At 46.3% G+C, this 20,626-nt stretch overlaps 1 protein-coding gene across 1 annotated transcript in view; it reads left to right on the forward strand.

Annotated features, from left to right (window-relative positions):
• The window catches only part of AGRN (agrin), a 269,059-nt gene that overhangs the window by 9,194 nt on the left and 239,239 nt on the right, over nt 1-20,626 (forward strand). Inside the window, exon 2 of the mRNA XM_066637393.1 lies at nt 5,233-5,494. Within this exon, the coding sequence (XP_066493490.1) occupies nt 5,233-5,494 (262 nt within the window). The remainder of the gene's footprint in view (nt 1-5,232; nt 5,495-20,626) is intronic.

Consider the following 20,626-nt stretch of genomic DNA (forward strand, 5'->3'; position numbering starts at 1 on the left):
CCAGCTGATTAGCAATTGAGAGAAAGGGGACAGAAGGCAGGCACAGGGATGGAGACTGGTTTAATCTCCCCTCTTCTGGGTGGGGTGACTCAGCTCGGAGAATCAAGAGGGCATCCTTTGTGCTTTCGCTCTTGACCAGCGTTTTATTGTCTCCTTCTCTGATTCAGAAGTGGGTGGCCACAGTATCCCAGAGGAGCCCTGACTTAATGAGCTGTTTTGCTTTAATCTGGACCAGCTTGCATTAGAATCTTGAATGTGAGCTTTCATGTCCACACCGAGTGCTTCGTCAGGCCTGATGTTCAGGAGGGAAAAAAGGTGGTGTGTGTATTTTTTTTTTTTAAGCTACAGGGTGGTGGTGTCCTTTTTACTCACCAGGGTTGCTCAATGCATGTGGGAAACTGGCAATTTGGTTTTGGATCTCCAGCAGAAGGCCTTGCTGTGATAGAACCCTGGCTCTTGACATTTTTCAGTCAAGGGAGGCGCAGAACAGATGCTCGAGTTAGGCAGATCTTGCTTGTCCCAACTAACAATGCCTGCAGCGAAAGAATAAAGCAATATGTGAGAATCTGCGCTCATTTGTGTTTGAATTCAGTGCCATAGTTCCTACTGCTCCTTCCTTCATTTCTCCTGCTCCTGTCTGTCAATGCTCTATTGCCGACACTTTTTCTCTGAGCACTTGGAATGCTCATGGGTGATTCATGACATCACAGCGGCCTGTGTCTGTGTGGTTTGCAGGGCGATAGCTCCATTCCCCATCTCATTTAATAGGGGGACAGTTCCAATTAACCCTCCCAGCATTCTTAATGAGCATTTTCATCCTTAGCTAATCAATTGGCTGTGTCCATTACTGCTCCCAGCTCTAATTTTAAATTTAAAATAGTTCTTAAAAGCCTTTCTCTTCCCATGGCCTCTACTCTCTCTTGTCTTATAAATCTCTCTAAAGAAAGGTTCTCACGTAGCCGTGGTATCTCAGGCCTGGTCCTCTCCTGTCATTTTTAAAATTCGTAATGTGTCTGCTGCGTGGCCGTGCGAGAAGTGTCTTAACTGCCTTGATGAGTTTGCGTCCCTCGAGCAGGCCGTCATCCGCTGATGTGTGTGACCTTCCCATCCCATCCCGCCTGTTCCTTCACTTTCAAGTGCAAGGGATGGGAAGTGTTACTTGCAGAATACATCTTCCTGCAGTGACCCCTTCCTAATGTTACTTAAATCAAGTTTCTACTAAAAAGTAAATGTGTGTGTGCGTGGGGACACGGACACACACACACACACACACACACACACACACACATGGGGCACCGGTATGGTGTAATAGTTGAGAGGCTGAGCTGTCAATCAGGTCTTCCCTGGTACAAATCTCATCTCTGCCATGAACTCACTAGCTGGCCTTAGACCAGTCTCTTAGCCTCAAGTCTTCCCCATATTCAATACGGTGTTATTACTAAGCTGGTCAGTGATATTTACTTAATTAAGGCTGCAATCCTAGCCTCACTTTCCTGAGAGTAAGTCCCATTGAACACAAGAGGACTTACTTCTGAGTAGACCTGCTTAGGATTGTGCCCTACATGTTTCAGCATCAAAGGCTACCCTCTGCATGTCTTTGCCAAATGAGGTTTGGTGCATTTGAAGTAGGCGCGGGACCTTTTTGGCGACGTGATCTCAACACTCAGAATGCCAGTGAGACTCCCAAGGTTGAACCTTGGCTCTTCCCAACCTTGGTTTAGCCCAAAGTTTCACTCTTCTCTTGCCATACCATGAAATGTTGCAAAGCATGTGCAAGCTTTTGAGTTCAACAGAATTCTTCAGGCAGGACGTTTAGCAAAACGACGAGGGGCGGCGGAGAGACAAAATTGTTGCTTGATTTTTGGGGCTTGTCCCGAAGCAGTGTATCAGTGTTGAGATGGAGTGCAGGGGATGTTAAGTCTCCCCCGCGCTGTGATTGTAGGCATATTTACTCGGAAGTAAGTCCTATAGGAAAAAAATGTGGCTTGTAGTCAAGTAAGCCTGCAACGGGAGTGCAGTTTTAATTAGATTAAACCTAGCAAAGTGCAAGACAGATTTGAGCTTGCACTGAAGGCTGCTGGAACAAAGGAACGAGAATGGGCTGTTTTTTTCCCCTTGCCCCGTTTTAAAAGGAAAATATCAAATTCTAGCTGCTACTCAGATCTGTCTCTAGCACTCAAGAAGCACGCGGGTCCCTTGTGAAGCAGAGAATAGCAGCTGAGAGACAGTTGGCTGTCTTCATAGTGTCAAAGCCAGAGAGTCATTTTAGGTGGTGCACTGTGGCAAGAGTTCATAGCACCCAAATTGGGTAATATTACCTAGTGGTTGGAGGGCATTCACTCCCCCCACCTTGTCCCACATTCAGATTCCATATCCTTCCGAGTGCCTCCACACCACAAATATTTCTTAAAAGTTCATTTCCGTGTTTCCCTTGTTGCCTTCTTTATTTTTTTTAAAGAAACAGCTCCAAATGGTGTTTTGCTTTTTTCTCAGAAGGAAAGTGATTGCTTTCCCAGCTCCATGAGATCCCTTTTTTGAGACTGGGAACTGCACACTGAATTTCAAGCGTGGCCTTACCATAGATTTCTATCCAGGCATTCCTGCACGGTCTGTCTTATTTTCCATCCCTGTCCTCCTAATCTCAAAGCATCTTCTCTGTTCCACATGCTTGGGGTTCGGGATGTGAGACCAAGCCTTGCCCGCAGGGTTCTGTAAAGTGCCAATTCTTTTGCAAAGCAGAGGAAGAAAAGTAAGTTGATGGGGCCTGTTTCTTTTGGGTTTTTTTTTCCTCTTCTTCTGCCTAGACTTGAATCTGGGGTAAAGTGTACCTTGAGGGCGCAGCTTGGCAAACAGCTGGTGGCGGGCAGGTTTCAGAGGACTGTTTGTGCCTCCCTTGGCAGCAGTCTAAACTGGCACCGTGCCTAGTTGGGAAGAGCTGTGTTCTTTAACTCTGTGGCTTCAGATTGCTGCTCTTACCTGTGTGTGTGTCTCCTCTCAGATGCAGTCGCCTCTCCCCATAGCGTTCCCAGGCCGATAGGTGTCTGCTTTTGCGAACGTGAAAAACATGGGGATGACAGTGCAGGGGAGCTACGGTTTGCAACAGTGCCTCTTTCTCGAAGTGGTTCTGGCCGCTGGCACCTTGCCAGCTATCTGGGGGGAGAAACGAAGCCTTTGCACGGGGAAAGCGAGTCGGAATTTGAAGTGCAGCTGCGCGTGGGGGCAGAAATGGCTTCTCCGCTCCACGAGCTCCCTTCCTTACCTCGGAAATTTTTTAAATTTCAAGGTAGCAGAACAACAATGGAACGGAGATCCATTCCTTCCTCAGCTCTGCATTCTTATTTATGACAACGTAATGAAAGAAAAGCAGTCCTGGATCAGAGCAAAGGCCCATTTAATCCAACGTCCTTTGGTTCATCATGTGCTACCAGGGAGCCCACGAAGACAATAGCTGTCTTTAACCGTTACCTCTTCCTCTGGAATTCCTCTTGAGAGATAGACTGCCTTCAGTCATGGAGGGTTCATGTAGGCATCCTGACTAATTAGGCACGAATCCTCCAAGAATGTGGGTCCTCTTTCGAAGGCTCCTTTCAAAGCTTGCATCTTGTGGCGTTGAGTTCCACATGCAAATTATGAAACAGGTTCTCTTGCCAGAGCTGAACCTACTGCTTTTTATTCTGTCTCTTTTATTTGTGGGCTGGATTCAGAAACCAGAAAAGATGTGAAAAGAGCACTTTTGATGGTGAGCCGAAAGTCATTCACCTCTCTGCTAAGAAACCACTAGCTAGTCTCCAGGTATCTGGAATGAAAGGAATAGGCCTTATCATTCAGAATGCATGGTTTGAAGGCAGGCATCAAACCCCAGCTCTTATGCATTATTAATACAGCAAAATTAAATTAATATTAAATTATTAATATGAAAAAATTATTTTGGAATTGACCCTGGGCCAGTATGCGTTGCCTCCCAAGTTCCAGTCGGGGACTCTGATTTTTCTCTTACTCTGCTTCCCTGTTGGAAACAGGGAAATGTGGGCTGTGTTGCGATGTGTGTACCTGAAGCAACAAGACAGTGAGAGTTTGGGGCATGCCTAGGTTGGGTGTGGAAGGGTCTGTGGGCCTGAGTGACCCATTTTTGCCACTCCAGAGTGACCCATTCTCTTTCCTAGTAGATGAAAGTTGGAGCCATCCCAAGGAATTGGGGAGGAAGAAGAGAAGGAGAGAACATATATGTGCTACAATGTGCTTTGGGATGACACTGGCTTCTACTTGAGGTTTAGTTTTCATAAAAACCTGGCCACCATTCAGTTCTATTAATGTCTATTTAGGAGTCTATTTAGGAGTGAGTCTTACTGCATCCAATGGAACCTATTTCCAATTAAGTACGTATAGCAGTGGTTAAAGAACAGCCTTGCTGGATCAGGCCAAAGGCCCATCTGGTCCAGCTTCCTGTATCTCACAGTGGCCCACCAAATGCCACAGGGAGCACACAAGACAACAAAAGGCCTGCATACTCCCAAAGTCCTACTCAAACTTTGGGACTGCAGTAAGTCTTGGCAGCGTTGGGGACTGGGACAGGAGGTGCCCCAACAATTCCGTAGTGATCACAGTGCCCTGGGGACCTTGGGGCGTCTACCCTTACCTGGGGGGACACTTATCTGGTGTGCTCCCTGGGGCATTTGGTGGGCCGCTGTGAGATACAGGAAGCTGGACTAGATGGGCCTATGGGCTGATCCAGTGGGGCTGTTCTTATGTTCTTATGAGGGTCCGGGAGGTTTGCAGACCCCTCTGTGCGCCTCCTTGCTGCTTGTAATCACTCCAATCAGTGTTTGGAGCACACTCAGGTTTTCACACGGAAACCGGAAGTGGGCTCCAATTACAACTCGATTTACAAGCAGCATGGGGGAATGCAGAGGAGAATGCAGGCCTCTCGGACCCTCTCCGAAGCCAGCGTGTCTCTCTCCAGGTAAGGATACAAGCCCCTGGGTTCCTGTGGTGCCACAAATCGCCCATTTCCGGTTTCCGTGGTGAGTCACGACCCACCACTTTGGGAACCGCTGATGTAAAGGATTGCTGCCTTAAATTTTAAATAGTGATCAGCCATTCAGGAAAAGCTCTGATGAACAGATTAAGATGAACTTTCCATGGCCCTGCTCCAAGTGGTGTTTCAACAGGTGTCCGCTTCATCGCGCCTCGTTGGGCTGTGCAATGATGCCTTGTCTTGCCTCCTTCTTCCAGGTCAGAGTTTGGCGGTATCTGAAAGGCAAAGAAGTGGTGACTCATGAGATCCTCTTGGATGGCGGCAACAAAGTGGTGATCGGTGGGTTTGGGGACCCCTTAATATGTGACAACCAGGTCTCCACGGGGGACACCCGGATTTTCTTTGTCAACCCTGCCCCGCACTACATGTGGCCTACTCACAAGAATGAACTGATGCTCAACTCCAGCCTCATGAGAATCACCCTCCGCAACCTGGAAGAGGTAGAACACTGCGTGGAAGGTAAGACCGACGCACAGTTTGGCCGAAGGTGCGGTTTTCTCTTCTAGTGATATCGTGGCCAAGCACGTGTGGTCAAAACATTGAGATGGTTCTTCCCCGAGTGATCCAAACGTTTCAGCCTATATAAATTGTGCCAGATCACGAGGCATGGTTATTGTGTCCTTGGTAGGCATGGCATTTTACCAACATCTCCCTGCCCCTAGGAGCTTACAAATCTGTAAATCAGCATATAGGAGAAACACAAGAAAGGAAGGCAAATGGGGGCAGGGATAATCTGGGGGGGGGAGGGATGCAGTTATCTCAAGTTGCACATACTTAGGCTCAGCTAAAAGCCTTCACAGAAAAGGTTGTTTATGGGAAAGGGGTTTATAGAATGCAGGAACAGTGGCATCTTGCAGGGGTTCTGGGAAGCACCGAGAGTTATCTTTTATTTGTGCCTCATTTTTATTCTGCAATTTGTGTACCTTTGTGTAGTTTTGTTCCGGTTTTGTTGTACATGGGGAGGAGCAAAGAGCATGATTCACTTCCCACAAGTTCCATTTGGCCACCTGTGCGGTTCATCAGGAATCACTGAAATGCTGAGTGTGTCTTTGTGGTACTAAGGACTAGAAACTTGGGAGTATTCTTACTAGGATATGAAGGTGGCAGCTGAGTTCTGCAGGATTTTGGCATATGGACAGTCCCAGTTCTGGCCTCATCTGCTGAGCTTCTATTAAATAAAGTTTTTGGCACATTTTCTAACTCTGAATATTTTCAATCTTGTACCTGTGACTTCAAATTTCCAAATATCTTTCCTTTAACTTTTGAATCCAGCCTGTTCCTTCCAAAGCTTTGGGGTTTTTTAACATTTGGGGTATATTGTTTTGGGAGGAATTAGAGTCTGAAAAATTAAAGTCCTCCGAGTGATGGGTAGCTTTGTAGCTGCTCTACAAGGCAGGCTATTATGAGAAGACTGCAAATTGCACAAGCCTGTTCCTTGCCAATAAGCCACAAAGTTGTGTTTTTAAACTTATTGCATTTTCCAAAACATGTATTGCAATGAAGCTTCTGATCTCAGAAGCTAAGCCGGGTCAGGCCTGGTTAGTACTTGGATGGGAGACCGCTTGGGAATACCGGGTGCTGTAGGCTTATTCCAGGGGTGCCCAAACCCTGGCCCTGGGGCCACTTGCGGCCCTCAAGGCCTCTCAATGCGGCCCTCAGGGAGCCCCTAGTCTCCAATGAGCGTCTGGCCCTCCGGAGATTTGTTGGAGCCCACACTGGCCTGACGCAACTGCTCTCAGTGTGAGGGCAACTGTTTGGCCTCTCAAGTGAGCTGTGGGATGAGGGCTCCCTCCACTGCTTACTGTTTCACGTCTATGTTTCACGTTTATAGGCCTTGAGCTATTGCAAGACCTTCATTCATTCATATAAGTTCATCTTTAATATATTCATTTATGTAAATTTATTCAAATTCGAAGTGTAAATTAATTTGGCCCCCGACACGATGTCAGAGAGTTGATGTGGCCCTCCTGCCAAAAACGTTGGACATCCCTGGCTTATACCATAGTCTTTCGAGACTGAAGGTTGCCAACCATTGCAATGAAAAGATCCACTCCTTTCCCCATCCACTCCTTTTGCTGAGTCAACAAAAGCAAACTAAAAAGGGCTCATGCAACAAATTTCAATCTCTTTTAAGATTAACGAGACAAGTTGATTTTCTTACGTCTGTTTGGTCTATCTCTATTTAAAGGCATAATTTCCAGTACTCTGCATGCTGGCCATTAGAGTTCCAATAAATGGTCTATTTCTTGCCTTCCTTGTTGAAGCCCAAAGTCCTTGTTGGCATTGACCCAGTTCTCACGAACAGCAGCTGAGATGACTGACCTGGGTCTAAGCTGCAGTTGGGGGCAAATGTGATGGGATTTTAAAAATCCTTCTTGTAGAAAACTAGCATATTTGGGAGAAGCCCAACGAGGAACTATTCTCCCTGAAAGGCTAGCTTTTAATGCGTAGGGATAAATGTGTATGTATTTTCTATGAAGATCCATTTTACCTGCAGCTTGAAATGGTGCAGCCCAGAATACAGGTCTACTACCGTACCTGTTGGGCATGACTATGAAGATTTTCAAGACACAAGGGGATTATCGCATGGGTGTGGTTAGCTGTGACGTGGGCTGAACTACGGCAAGCCTTCAGTAGGGATCTGTATCAGGTGTGCTTAGGAGATCACCTGTCTGGGTGAGATGGTTAACATTTATTAGGGCTTAATTTCTCTTGGCTGTTGGAGATGCGTAATCATTCTTTTTAACAAATCTTTTGACAGATTGACAAATGTAGTAGTGACAGTAGATGGATTTGCATTTCTTGTTTTCTTGAGGTGTCTCTACAGCAGGGAATTTGGCTTTGGGAACTAAATGTTCTAGAAATATGGAATACCTTCCAATGAGCTGGAATTTGACTTTGGAACCTAAAAGGAATACCTTCCAAAGAGCTGGGTCAACGAGCCAGCTTTGGGCTTTGGAACCTAAAAGGAGTACCTTCCAACGAGCCATGATTGTTAAATAAAACTTACCTGGAAGTAATGTACCTCTGAGCACCACTTTCTTGGAGATGAGGGCAGACAATGTGGAAGAGCTTCAAGTTCTGCTTCAAACTCCCCAGAGTCATGCAATTGGATATGACAGGATCCTGGACTAGATAGACCCTTGGCCCTATCCAGCATGTTCATATCAACCGTGACATTTAAGGACAATGTCTCCATGGTCAGTGGTAGTATACGGTACCTCCAAGGGGAGGGCTAAACAAAGAAGTTCCTTGCTTACATTTGAGTTTTTCAGAGATGTTTACTATTCAAAGTGGGGTCCCGTGTCTTGGGTCTGGACCTCCCTCTTTAGAATTAAAGAGTATGATCCATGATTAATCCAGTGTCACTGAGGAATGTGTGGGTGTGTATTTCTGGAATGAGCCTGACTTTCTGCTCCTGTCTGGAGGCTGTACTGATGTTTTGTTTGCAGACAAAGCCACCTCTTGAGGTCTCTGTGTGTGCTACAGATTCTACCCAAGGAGCAGGTGAGCAAATAAGTACCGAAGGCTGCCAGAATCTTGCCTGAGCTCACAAGCAAACATTCCAAGAGGGTCTCTGTCCCTTTCTGGGGCCTCTTCTGCCAGCCAAATATCCCACCTTAAATGAGCTTTGTTGGACCCCTTCTTCATTTCTGGGGGCAATTGTAAGGGCTGCTTTAAAATAACAGACCAGGCAGCCAGAGGTTCTGGGGTCAAAGTCTGCCTCTCAGGCGTCCCATCTAACCCTTAGCATGTCTTCTAATTCCATGGGCCACCCTCCACTTGTATGTACTTCTGCCTCTTTCTCCTGAGCCAAGAGAGGTCAAAGGCTCCTTCATCCTTTTCTCTCTTGCAGGCAGGGATATTGGAGGTTTGGGGCAAGTTCTAGTTTGGTTCAGGCTCTTACTCTGTAGAAGGGAGGGTCGTGTTTTCAAGGGGAAAGTCTCTCTTTAACCCATTTCTGCCCAGCCCACAGGTATACACATTTGATCCCTGTTGCATATATGCATCGTTGGGCAGAAATGGCTTAAAGCCACCTTGGGCATCTGTGCTTCAGCATAGGAAAGGCAGGATAAATATATTTTAAATAAAAATAAATAAATATTTTAATTTGAGGGGTATGTGTGTGGGGGGGTGAATGCATGTATTTGCTATCTGAAGGTTAGGGAAACTCTGACGCATGCATTTTCTCCATGATTTGGTTCTTGGTTCCAGAGCTGGGTATCTAATGTGCCTTATTGTTCTGTCTTTTCTCTCCTCCTCATCCCCAACTTGACTAATCTCTCTGATTTCCCTTCAGGATGAGTGTCTTCTACTTTATCTCTGATTGTGATAACAGCTTTCTAAAGACAATCAGGTATCTTGTGTGCAGTCTGGGTGAGGTTGCCTTGTGACTCCCCACTGAGATGTCTGTGTAAGGAAGTGGTGATTGAAAGGGGACACATACACATGGTGAATTGGCATCCCCCATATCTTGAAGTGGTAGAATCTTCTTTCATACCAGTCCCATTAACTCAAATGGATTTTTGATCAGTTAGTCACGTGGACCTTGAACCAGTTTGTACTTGAATGGACGAGGGTTCTTTCCAGCTGGGGCCCAGAGTTCTCTCTGTCATGCTTGGGAGTGACCAAGGAATGGAACCAAAGATGGGGCTGGGCAGAAAGAAGCTGACTTGATGTCTCAGTGATGAGAATGTCAAGGAGCAGCGAGAGAGAGAGAGAGAGGGTGGAGTTGTGAAAAGAAGTGGGAGATCTGTGATCTGCTTAGCTAATTTCTTATGGCGTGCTAGCAGATTTGCCCTGGCACACAATTTCATAATTGGTAATGTAGCCAAATCTACTGGAAATGGAGGCAACAGGCATTAAGGTGATTGCACCTGGTGCGCATCCAGAACTCTAACTCTTCTAGTTCTTTTTGTTTCTCCTCTGTATTTATTGCTTCGTAAACAATTAAAAAACAATTTTTTCCTTCTCCCTTTCAAAGAGTAAGCAGAGACATTCTGGTCTCTGATAGTGTCCATTCCCCACTCCACCCCAGCAGTAACAACATCATTATCAACTAAATAGTAGTTCTGCTGACCTTTTGATAGTAACCCAAAACAAGGTTGAACTGGAATCCTTACCGTTCCTTATGATTGGGAGTGATGGGCAGGAGGGAGAATAAATTTGAAGTTCAGGACAGGAGTTCACAACTGATGGCTAGTCAGCCAAGCCAACATTTACTTCTGGTGATGCCAACTACCTCTTTCCTAAAGTCGTTTAGCACCCGTGAAAAGCTTGTGAAAGCAAGGGGGGCCGATGCATTCTCTTATTTGCCCCAGAGTATGGAGAAGGTAAGGAATAGCTGGACTCGGTGGCGTAGCTAGAGGGGGTGCAAAGCACTAAGTTTTGCAGGCGCATGAATGCGCTGTGCAAGCAGCCCCTCCCCTTTGGAGCCATTCCGGGCTCCACCTCCATTTTGCTCCCACGGCCTGGAATGGTCAGCGTGTGGTTGGTCTGTGGAACTCCTTGCCACAGGATGTGGTGATGGCGTCTAGCCTAGACACCTTTAAAAGGGGATTGGACAAGTTTCTGGAGGAAAAATCCATTATGGGGTACAAGCCATGATGCGTATGCACAACCTCCTGATTTTAGAAATGGGCTATGTCAGAATGCCAGATGCAAGGGAGGGCACCAGGATGAGGTCTCTTGTTATCTGGTGTGCTCCCAGGGGCATTTGGTGGGGCTGCTGTGAGATACAGGAAGCTGGACTAGATGGGCCTCTGGCCTGATCCAGTGGGGCTGTTCTTATGTTCTTAACTACAATTCCCAGGAGGACTTGCAGGTCTCTTGTTGTCTGGTGTGCTCCCTGGGGCATTTGGTGGGCCGCTGTGAGATCCAGGAAGCTGGACTAGATGGGCCTGTGGCCTGATCCAGTGGGGCTGTTCTTATGTTCTTAACTACAATTCCCAGGAGGCCTTGCAGGTCTCTTGTTATCTGGTGTGCTCCCAGGGGCATTTGGTGGGGCTGCTGTGAGATACAGGAAGCTGGACTAGATGGGCCTCTGGCCTGATCCAGTGGGGCTGTTCTTATGTTCTTAACTACAATTCCCAGGAGGACTTGCAGGTCTCTTGTTGTCTGGTGTGCTCCCTGGGGCATTTGGTGGGCCTCTGTGAGATACAGGAAGCTGGACTAGATGGGCCTATGGCCTGATCCAGTGGGGCTGTTCTTATGTTCTTATGTTCTTATTCAGGCACCAGCAAAACTTAGTGCTTTGCACCCCCTGTAGTTATTACACTGGCTAGACTCACTCCCACTCCCAAGTTTGGAGTAAAACTTAGGTTGTTTTTACCTTTTCCAAACCACAATGCCGAAGAAATTTCCAGGGAGATGATCTGGGCGTTCTGCTTGCCAGAGAGCTGGAGGTAATCACCTTGATGAGCAGATGTTTTGACTAAAGAAAGCAGAGAACTCCAGCAAGGCTGTTTTGCTTTGTAGCCTGGTTGGCATTTTAGTTCCATTTGAACCCTCCGTGTTTTTTTTATTACAGATCGCTCCCTGTTACTGAGTTAACAACATCTCTTTGGACACGTAACACCGTCTTGTTTGGCCTGAAGGAGGATTCTGTGTAGGGTTGTTAATCAAAGAAATATTGGTTGATTGGTTGATTATCCATATGAGCTTTAATCAATTTATTGTCAAACAATAATCAATTTATTGATTAAACCTGCATAAAGTGTGCATATAAATAAAACCATAGTTTTGAAGCAAAAAGTACTCTCTCTTTGTTCTTTAGACAAGGCTTGTATGTCTTGGGTTGCAGTAGCCCCTATCTTAAAAGAGAGGAGTGGGAGAAAGCTTCTCCTAATATGGTATTAGAAATGCCTCTTTCATCTTCATTTTGTGTGACCGCTTAATAGTTTTTTTTTAAATATGTGTTTCCTGATTGAATGGGGGGAGGGGTTTAAAAGCGCTGGAGTCCTGGGGGTTTTCATCACAAAACTGGAAGTGCCTATTTTTAGTTGTCTGAAGGCATAGGAAGCCCTGAGGTGGGCTCCCCAGACATCCCCCCCCAGGATTCTGGCATTGGCTGCAGGTAAGTAAAAAAAACACCCTCCCATCTCCGGTAGCAGTACGATCCTGGGGATTGCATCTCTGTATTAGTTCCTCACCTGCATGCACTTACCTTGGAGTTGGAGAACTGAGACCCTAGAGCAGGGGTCTTCAAACCCTGGCCCCGGGGACCAGATGTGGCGTGCAACAAGCCTCTATCTGGCCCGCAGCCAGCCTCTTATCCCCTGAAAGCCTCTGGCCCACTCAACTTTACATGACCAGAGCTGTGCTCTGGTTGTGTCTGGAGGGTGTTCTGAGGGCCGGAGAGGTTGAATGAATGAGCCCATTCATTCATTGATTCACTCATCTAAGTTCCATCTCCAATTTATTTATTTAAATTTTATATTTAAATTTGTTTTCCGACCCTCAACACCATGCCAGATATTTGATGCAGCCCTCTGGCCAAAAAGTTTGGAGATCCCTGCCCTAGAGCATGGCTACTCTTCTGGGAGATCAGTGGGACTTATTATAGAAATGCATAGAATTGCACTGTAAAGCTGCAGTCTTCTGCTATTTGGAAGTAAAATTACTTTCTATAGTGCTCATGTGCATGGTGCTTTACATAGAATGAAGATGCAGGTCCCTGCCCCAAGGGACTTACAATCTTGATATTTACAAAAGGGAGGGAGAGAGGGAGGGGGTAGCCTGACTAAACAGGAGAAACAAATGCAATGATTTCAGTGTCACATTAGTTACAACAGGGCAGAGGACAACGTGGCAGTGGATTAGATTAGGATTGATTAGAATTGAACTAGGCCAGGGGTGTCAAACTCGTTTCATATTAGCACTCAGGGCTCCAGCTGAGGGCTGGAAGTGATGTCATTAAGCAGACAGTGACATCATTAAGCAGCTAATGGTCAGAAATCAGACCCTGTTCTCATATTAAAAACCCCTTAACTGCAAATGACAGGAGAGAAAGTACGCAAATCTTGAGAGCGTATTTCAAGATTTGGGAGAGCCCAATTTTCATGTGGGTTGCCATTTGTCAGCTGTAGCACCTCAACAGCTGAGAGCCTGAGGGTCAGATAAAAAGCTTATGGGGGCTGCATCCGGCCCCCGGGCCTTATGTTTGACACCTCTGAACTAGGCAATAAAGTGAAAACTGACAAAAGAAAGCAACTTTTTCATACAAGAAATCATTAATCTGTGGAATGCACTGCCGCAAGATGTGGCACAAGTTTTGATAAGATGCTGCCTTCTCTGTGGAAGCTGTTGCAGAGCAGCAGACATAATGGCTATATGCAACTGCCATATATTCAGAGGTATGCGTATCTGAACTAGATTTTTTTTTTGAGGGGAGTTGCAGTAGAGGCGGACTGGTGCCTTTGCGATGCTTGTGGGCCTCTTGAGAGGCACTTTAATATCCAAAGTAGGAAACAGGATGCTAGATCCAGCAGTGATCATTTGTTTTCTCATTACACAGGCCAACACACATTTAGCTTCCTTCAACGTTACACCAATTCCTGGATATATTTGGGGTGCCGATTCCAAAAATGGCACCCGTTTTGCCTTATCGCGTCTCGTTTTGGAGACACGGCATAGCCTCTTTAGTGAAGGGTTCAAGCAGCTTCCTCATGAGGAAGCCTGCACCATGGATTGTAGGAAGCTGCTTGAACCATTCACTAATGAGGCTATGCTGTATCTCCTAAATGAGACGCGATAGGGCAAAACGGATGCCATTTTTTGAATCGGCGCCCCAAATTCATATCAAACCACCCTAAAGTTTGGGGGAAACTTTTTGTAGGTCTGTGTAACCACCCTGTGAGGTCTTTCAGGCTGAGAGATCATGACTGAGCAACACGTACCCAGGCAGCTTCATAGCTGAGCAAGATTGGAACCCAGGGCTCCCTTGTTCAAGGCCGATGCCCTCTCCGTTGCATCACAGAGACCCTCTTAGAACTTCGGTGTATGTCTTAGTGTTTCTGCGTTTTATTTATTTGCTCTCTTCCTGCCTGGTTTTTCATTTCTTTCCATCCCTTTCTCTTCTCCACACAGGCTCCCTTTAACACTGAGAGGTTTTGTGTTTGTTAAACCGGCCCATGCAAAATTCCCTTTTCAGAGTCTCTTAAAAGGGCTCATAAGGAGCTCCTGGAGGGTGGCTGTTAGCAAGGAAATTGCTGGCATGGGGCAAGCCTTGGAGAATCCGGGATCTGCTTATTTCCCATGATCCTGGCTTCTGATGGAGCCTCGCCATCTCTCTGGAACGAGCTCCTCTCCCTTAATCCTTCCTCAGTCCTTTTGTGGTGGGTTTGAGGCTGAGGAGAGTAGTCCTTGTTTCTCGAAAATGTGTGGTTTTGTTGTTGTTGTTGTCCTTTTTGGTGCAGTGGGGAATGGGCATTGACATCGCTTCTGCCTCGGGAGGGTGAGAAAGTTGACCCACAGCTGTGAAATGTGCACCGGGAAGAGAAACTCCTGCTGTGCCTGGATGGTGGCTTGAAAGTGGAAGAAAGTGTGTGACTGTGTGTGTGTGTGCACGAGAGAGAGGTAGCAAATCTGTGCCAGGTGCAGGGTGTACAAATCCAAAGGCTGAGTATGTGGGTCACAGAGTTTTTTTCCGGTCTAGATTAAAGCAGAAAAATGATTTCTCAAACGAGGGAAGCTTCATGCAGGTTTCGTATTTTCTCGACCAGTTGTCTTCCTTGTGTGATCCTTACAAATGGTGCAGACTGCAAAGAGTTTGCATAGCTGTGCTTCTGTTTCATGCAGGGAAAAGCCAGGGGGTAGCACAGCATGTCTCTGACCTAGTCCTTTGCTTTAAATTTAATTTCCTGCTTTGGGAATATAAAGCTCTCTCTTGCGATTGCTCGGTCTTTGCTTTGGAAGGAACCTGTGAGTGCCGGAGGCTGGACTGAGTTTCCTTTGTGGCTACAGCAGCCTGTTCTTGAATGTAGTTGTGGCCCCCTGGAAGGATCAGGTTTGCAATCTGTGACTTGACTTTGCTACTGGATGTACGGGTGGTGGCTGAGGCCAAGAACATCTCAGCCTAGCTCTGTCCTATCCTGAAGAAAGCATCCTCCTTTATGCAGTCTTAGAGATCGCCTGCTCCCGTACAATCCGGCTCGCCCTCTCAGGTCATCAGAGAAGGCCTTTTTATAAGTGCTGCCGCCTAGGGAGGTACGTGGGGCGGCTGCAAGAAATAGGGCCTTCTCAGTAGTGGCACCAACGCTATGGAACTCCCTTCCCCTTGACTTAAGAATGGCTCCCTCTCTTGAGACCTTTCGGCAAGGCCTGAAGACCCTTCTGTTTAAACAGGCCTTCTGAGTTCTTGGCCTTTTAACGTCTTTTTAACATCTTTTAATATTTTTTACAGGCCTGATTCTTTTATGACTTGCTGCTGCTCTGTGCTCTTTTTACCTATTTTTTTTTACTCTGACTGCTGTTTTTAGTATGTGTTAATATGTTTTTATTTGTTTTTAAATTGTTTTTAATATGTTGTAAGCCGCCTTGAGTCCCTTCAGGGAGAAAGGCGGGGTAAAAATAAAGTTGTTGTTGTTGTTATTATTATTATTATTATTATTATTATTATTATTAGTCTTTGCAGCAGTCCTATAAGGCAGGGGTGTCCAAACTTTTTGACGGGAGGGCCACGTCATCTCTCTGACACTGTGTCGGAGCCCAGGAAAAAAGGAATTAATTTACATTTCAAATTTGAATAAATTTACATAAATGAATATATTAGAGATGGAACTTATATGAATGAATGAAGGTCTTCCAATAGCTCAAGGCCTATTGCACAAAGCAAGACCAGCCTTTTCTTTGCTGCCGCTGCTGCATCACAGATGTAAAACAGCAAGTAGTGGAGGGAGCCCTCATCCCACAGCTCACGCGAGAGGTCAAACAATTGGATGTCATGCTGAGAGCAGTTGCATCAGGCCAGCATGGGCTCCAGCAAGTCTCCTAAGGGCCAGAGGCTCATTGGCAACTGGGGGGTCCCTGAGGGTCGGATTGGGAATCCTCCAGGGCCGCAAGTGGCCCCCGGGCCGGGGTTTGGGCACCCTTGCTATAAGGCAATGAAATATCATGTCCATACTGCAGATTGGGAAGACTGAGGGTGAGAGGGAGCAGCTTGCCTAGAACCATTTGAAGAGTTCATGGGATGGCAGAGATGAGATTTGGAGAAGCTCTGATTCACAGTTCAGTTTCTTTGCCATTCAACATACTATTCTGCATCTTCTTCTTTTTAGTGAACATTTAGTTGAAAAGCGGTATATAAATACTGTTAATAATAATAATAATTAATAATAATTTTTTAGCAGTGGTTTTGAAAAACACATGGCTGTGCTGAAGATCCTAAGCTGGTAGTTCCCAAACTGTGAGCAGCGCCCCCTTGAGGAGGCGTGGAAGCAAGCCAGGGAGCTGTGGACTCCTTGCGAAAACCTCACCACCCTATGCAATGTATAGGATTGTAGTCCTAATGTGGAGCCACGGCCAATGGCCCTAATAGGTCGAAGGAGCTGCCACTCAAAAAAGTTTGGGAGCCACTGCCCTAAGTGAAGATTTGCCTTGGCATCTGTCTCGCTTCAGCAGATTTTGGCCTCTAGATGTTGACGGTGTGTGAGTGTGAAAATGCAGAGCTGAGACTGTTCTGGTCGTAGAGCATTGACCAAACATCTAGCATTGACAATGTCTTGACCCGCAAGCTTTAGTTTCTGGTTTCTGGACAACTGGGAGCTTTCCCAGCCTTCTGGAAGATGTTTAATTCCTCTGATTGACTCTCAGCCTGGTTTCTGATTTTACCTGCCAACATCCTTTGTTGATGGACGACAACTAGGTGGTAGTTTAACCTTCTGGACTCTGTGTGTGTGTGTGTGTGTGTGTGTGTGTGTGTGTGTGTGTGTGTGTGTGTGTGTGTGGTGTGTACCAATGAGCCAAGCTTTTAGCATATAGACTGCAATCCTGAAACAGAGGTAAGGTGGCACAGACCCCTTGCGCCAGCCTTTGAGGGTGGCGAACATGCCGCAAAGCATGTTTGTGCCACCTGGGGAGGCAGGACAAAGGCTGGTGCAGGCTTCCAGTTGCTGAATTAGGATCCAAGGTGAGTTCACACCAGTTCCCAGTGAGGCAGGCTGGCATGGGTTGTGGGAAGGTAGAACAGAGGTGGGGAGGGGGGTTTTGGGCAGGGGGAAGGCAGTCTGGGAGGGGGATTGGGCTTGAGAGGGAGCTGGGATTGGCTGCAGCAGTGGAGGCCAAATCTTAACTCCCACTTCTGGCCCAATCAGCTTTACAGGGGCTGCTTGGATTTGAGCCAGTGACATCACTGGTGCACATGGCTGTGCAGATCTGAGTAGCCCCATAGGGGCGGCTGGGGCTCAACATGCGGTAAAGGGGGGGGGGAAAGATTCTCTTACCTCCACTTGACCTTCAGCCGGCACTTACCTTGTGCTGGATACAGTACAGCCTGGTTGTTCTAGTATAAGTTTGGACTGGGCTGCCCGTTTTAAGTTTGATCCAGACTGCTACATAGTGCCATCCTTTAGGTTTGTAAAGAATGAGGGGACAGATCCTTGCCCCAAGGAGCTTACAAATTGGAAACTGACAACAGAGAACTAACAGGTGGAGGGAAAGGAAATGAAGGCAGGGACTAATCGGGGGTAGAATATGCTGCTATTAAGAGCAATTGTGCCCGATTAAACTAAAGGTCTGTCTTGTCTAACTTTTTCCAAGAATTCAATCAATCAACAATCAACAGTATTTATATACCGCTTTTCAACTAAAAGTTCACAAAGCGGTTTACAGAGAAAAATCAAATAACTAAATGGCTCCCTGTCCCAAAAGGGCTCACAATCTAAAAAGATGCAAAAGAACACCAGCAGACAGCCACTAGAACAGACAGTGCTGGGGTGAGGTGGGCCAGTTACTCTCCCCCTGCTAAAAAGAGGAGCACCCACTTGAAAAAGTGCCTCTTACCCAATTAGCAGGGTTTAACCAGATGCCCATGAAGGCGACATGCCTGTCCCCTCTCAGGATCTGGTATCTAGAGAGATGCCATGAGGGCGGAAGACGTTCTTTTTCCACCTGTCCTTCCCTTCTTAGTTACTTTTGGATTTTGTGGTTATATTCCATATTTTTCTCAGTGTTTTTTTTGTTATAAATTGTACTATTTAAAGTTCTGTGACTATTGCATTAATTTTTGTTCCTAGTTTGGCATTTTACTGTGTTTCCCCTCAATATTATATGCTGCCTGGAGTTCTCTGTTTGTTCAGAGGGAAAGGCAGGATGTAAATCATTTAAATAAATATGGAGGTTCTGTATAACCATCCAGGTGAATAGCTGCTGATACACTTCTCTGTAAATTTGTCCAGCCCAGTGGCCGTGGCAGAAAGATGCGATTCCAGCTGGATTTCAATCTTTGTGTAGGAGTTTGTCTGGTTTTTGTATTGGCTCTTAATGTTGCACATGGAATTCTGTTCTCTTCCCCTGTGTGGGATCAGCTGAAAAGTCTGGTTTATGACCCAGATGTCTCTATTTTTTTTTTTTTTACCCTCCCTTTTCTTCCTCCACTCTTCTGGTTGGCTGATGGAACTAGTCAAGGCAACTTGGCCACAAGCCGGTGAACTACTTATGTTTTGAGAAAAAATCTTATGATGTTAACAGTCACTTTGGTCAGGGCCACAGGGTCACCGTTGCTGTGCAGAAGAGAGAGAATCTGGAAACATCTGTGTTTTGTCTGTCTTTTCGGCTGCTTAGATGCATTTTGCTCTCTCCAGCTGTGTGCTGAATAAAGCAGTATTTAGCCGTGAGAAGATGGGCTGTGTGGGTATGTGTGAGAGTCAGAAAGCCAGTGACCTGGAAATGTCTCATAGGTTAACTCAAGAAGAGGCAAGAGTGATGGTAAAGCCTCTGCTTTCAATGCAGGTTCAATCCCTGGCAGCCTCTCCAGGTAGGGCAGAGACAAATTCCTGGCTGAAACCTTAGAAAGCTGCTGCTGATCAATGTTGACAAGGTGGGCCAATAGTCTGATTCAGTATACAGGCATGCGCCGCTTAACGATCATTCGCTTAACGTCGGGCCGCGTATATGACAGCGGTCAAAGCACAATAAAGATGCTCTTAATGAGGCAATTGCTTCTCCCATAGCCTGCAGCAGAGGGTCTGTTTAAGCAACAGAGAGGCTCTTAATGCAAAGGAGAGGCAATCTATCACCAGTAGCCTGTGCAGCCAGCTAGTGTCTGGCAGGGAGTGTCTGCTCACACAACAAAGGCAATAGATTGTTCACTTAATGACCTAGTCACACAACAACAGGGACAGGAGAACATGTCCCCGTCATTAAGTGGCTCACATCTTTTTAAGGCAGCTTCTTGTGTTCCTAAAGAACATTGGATCGTGGTTGCTTGGCAGCTTAAATTGGATTGGATGCGTGTATATGAGAAGGAAAGAGACTTAAGCTGCATGCCTTACCTGTTCACACCTAGAGCTTATCCCCGTCGTTAAGTGGGGCACACCTGTATAAGGCAGCGTCTTGTGTTCCTAAAGAACATTGGATCGTGGTTGCTTGGCAGCTTAAATTGGACTGGGTGCGTGTATATGAGAAGGAAAGAGACTTAAGCTGCATGCCTTACCTGTTCACACCTAGAGCTTATCCCCGTCGTTAAGTGGGGCACACCTGTATAAGGCAGCGTCTTGTGTTCCTAAAGAACATTGGATCGTGGTTGCTTGGCAGCTTAAATTGGACTGGGTGCGTGTATATGAGAAGGAAAGAGACGTAAGCTGCGTGTCTTACCTGTTCACACCTAGAACTATGTTAGTTTATCGCTATCGGTGGGGGAGGAAACCCTGGTTTTCACCGAGTCCTGAACAAATAGCATTGAACTTGCTGATTTAAATACCAGCTTCGCACTAGCATCTTGGTCCTCTGTGTTCCTGGTGGAATAAAAAGCCCTTTGGCGTGGCTGAAGATTTCCACCCGCTTCCCTACCTGCGTTCCTGCCCCATCGTCTCCAACGGAAGATGCCAGGCGGAAGCCCTGGGGAGCGAGGCCCTCTCTCTGAACCAGCCCAGGCTTGCCTTTCTCTCAACCGTGCCCTGAAGTACAGAGTTCAGCTTTGGCTTGTTATCTTCTGAAATGGTGTGTGTGAGTGTTTAGAGCCAAAAAAAAAGCCACATTCCTTCATGATGACTTCTAGGGAGCCCACAGAGAGGGCTTGATGCCGCAAGGGCCTCCGGGTGACCGTTTTCCACAAAGGTGTCTGCAGCAAAGGGCCTGATCCACTGCTCAGGGCTTGCTTTTTGTGCGCTTTGTTCCCCTCACTAAACAAAATTAGTTTTTGTTTTGTTTTTTTTAAAGAAAAAAGAGCCAAAGGGGGGAAAAAGGAAAAGTTGCTTTTTCAGCTACACTGAAGCACTCCCTTTGATTAGCGAGGAAATACGATTCGAGCCGCTTCAATTATTTATGCCCAATTTGGTTAATTCCCCAAGCAAGCTCTCTCAACGCAGAACTACAAAGTCAATTACGTTTTTAAAAAAATAAGCATGTGGTTGTTCTCTTTCCTCCCACTTCAGT

Source organism: Tiliqua scincoides, chromosome 9, assembly GCF_035046505.1.
Source record: "Tiliqua scincoides isolate rTilSci1 chromosome 9, rTilSci1.hap2, whole genome shotgun sequence".
Lineage (NCBI taxonomy): Eukaryota > Metazoa > Chordata > Lepidosauria > Squamata > Scincidae > Tiliqua > Tiliqua scincoides.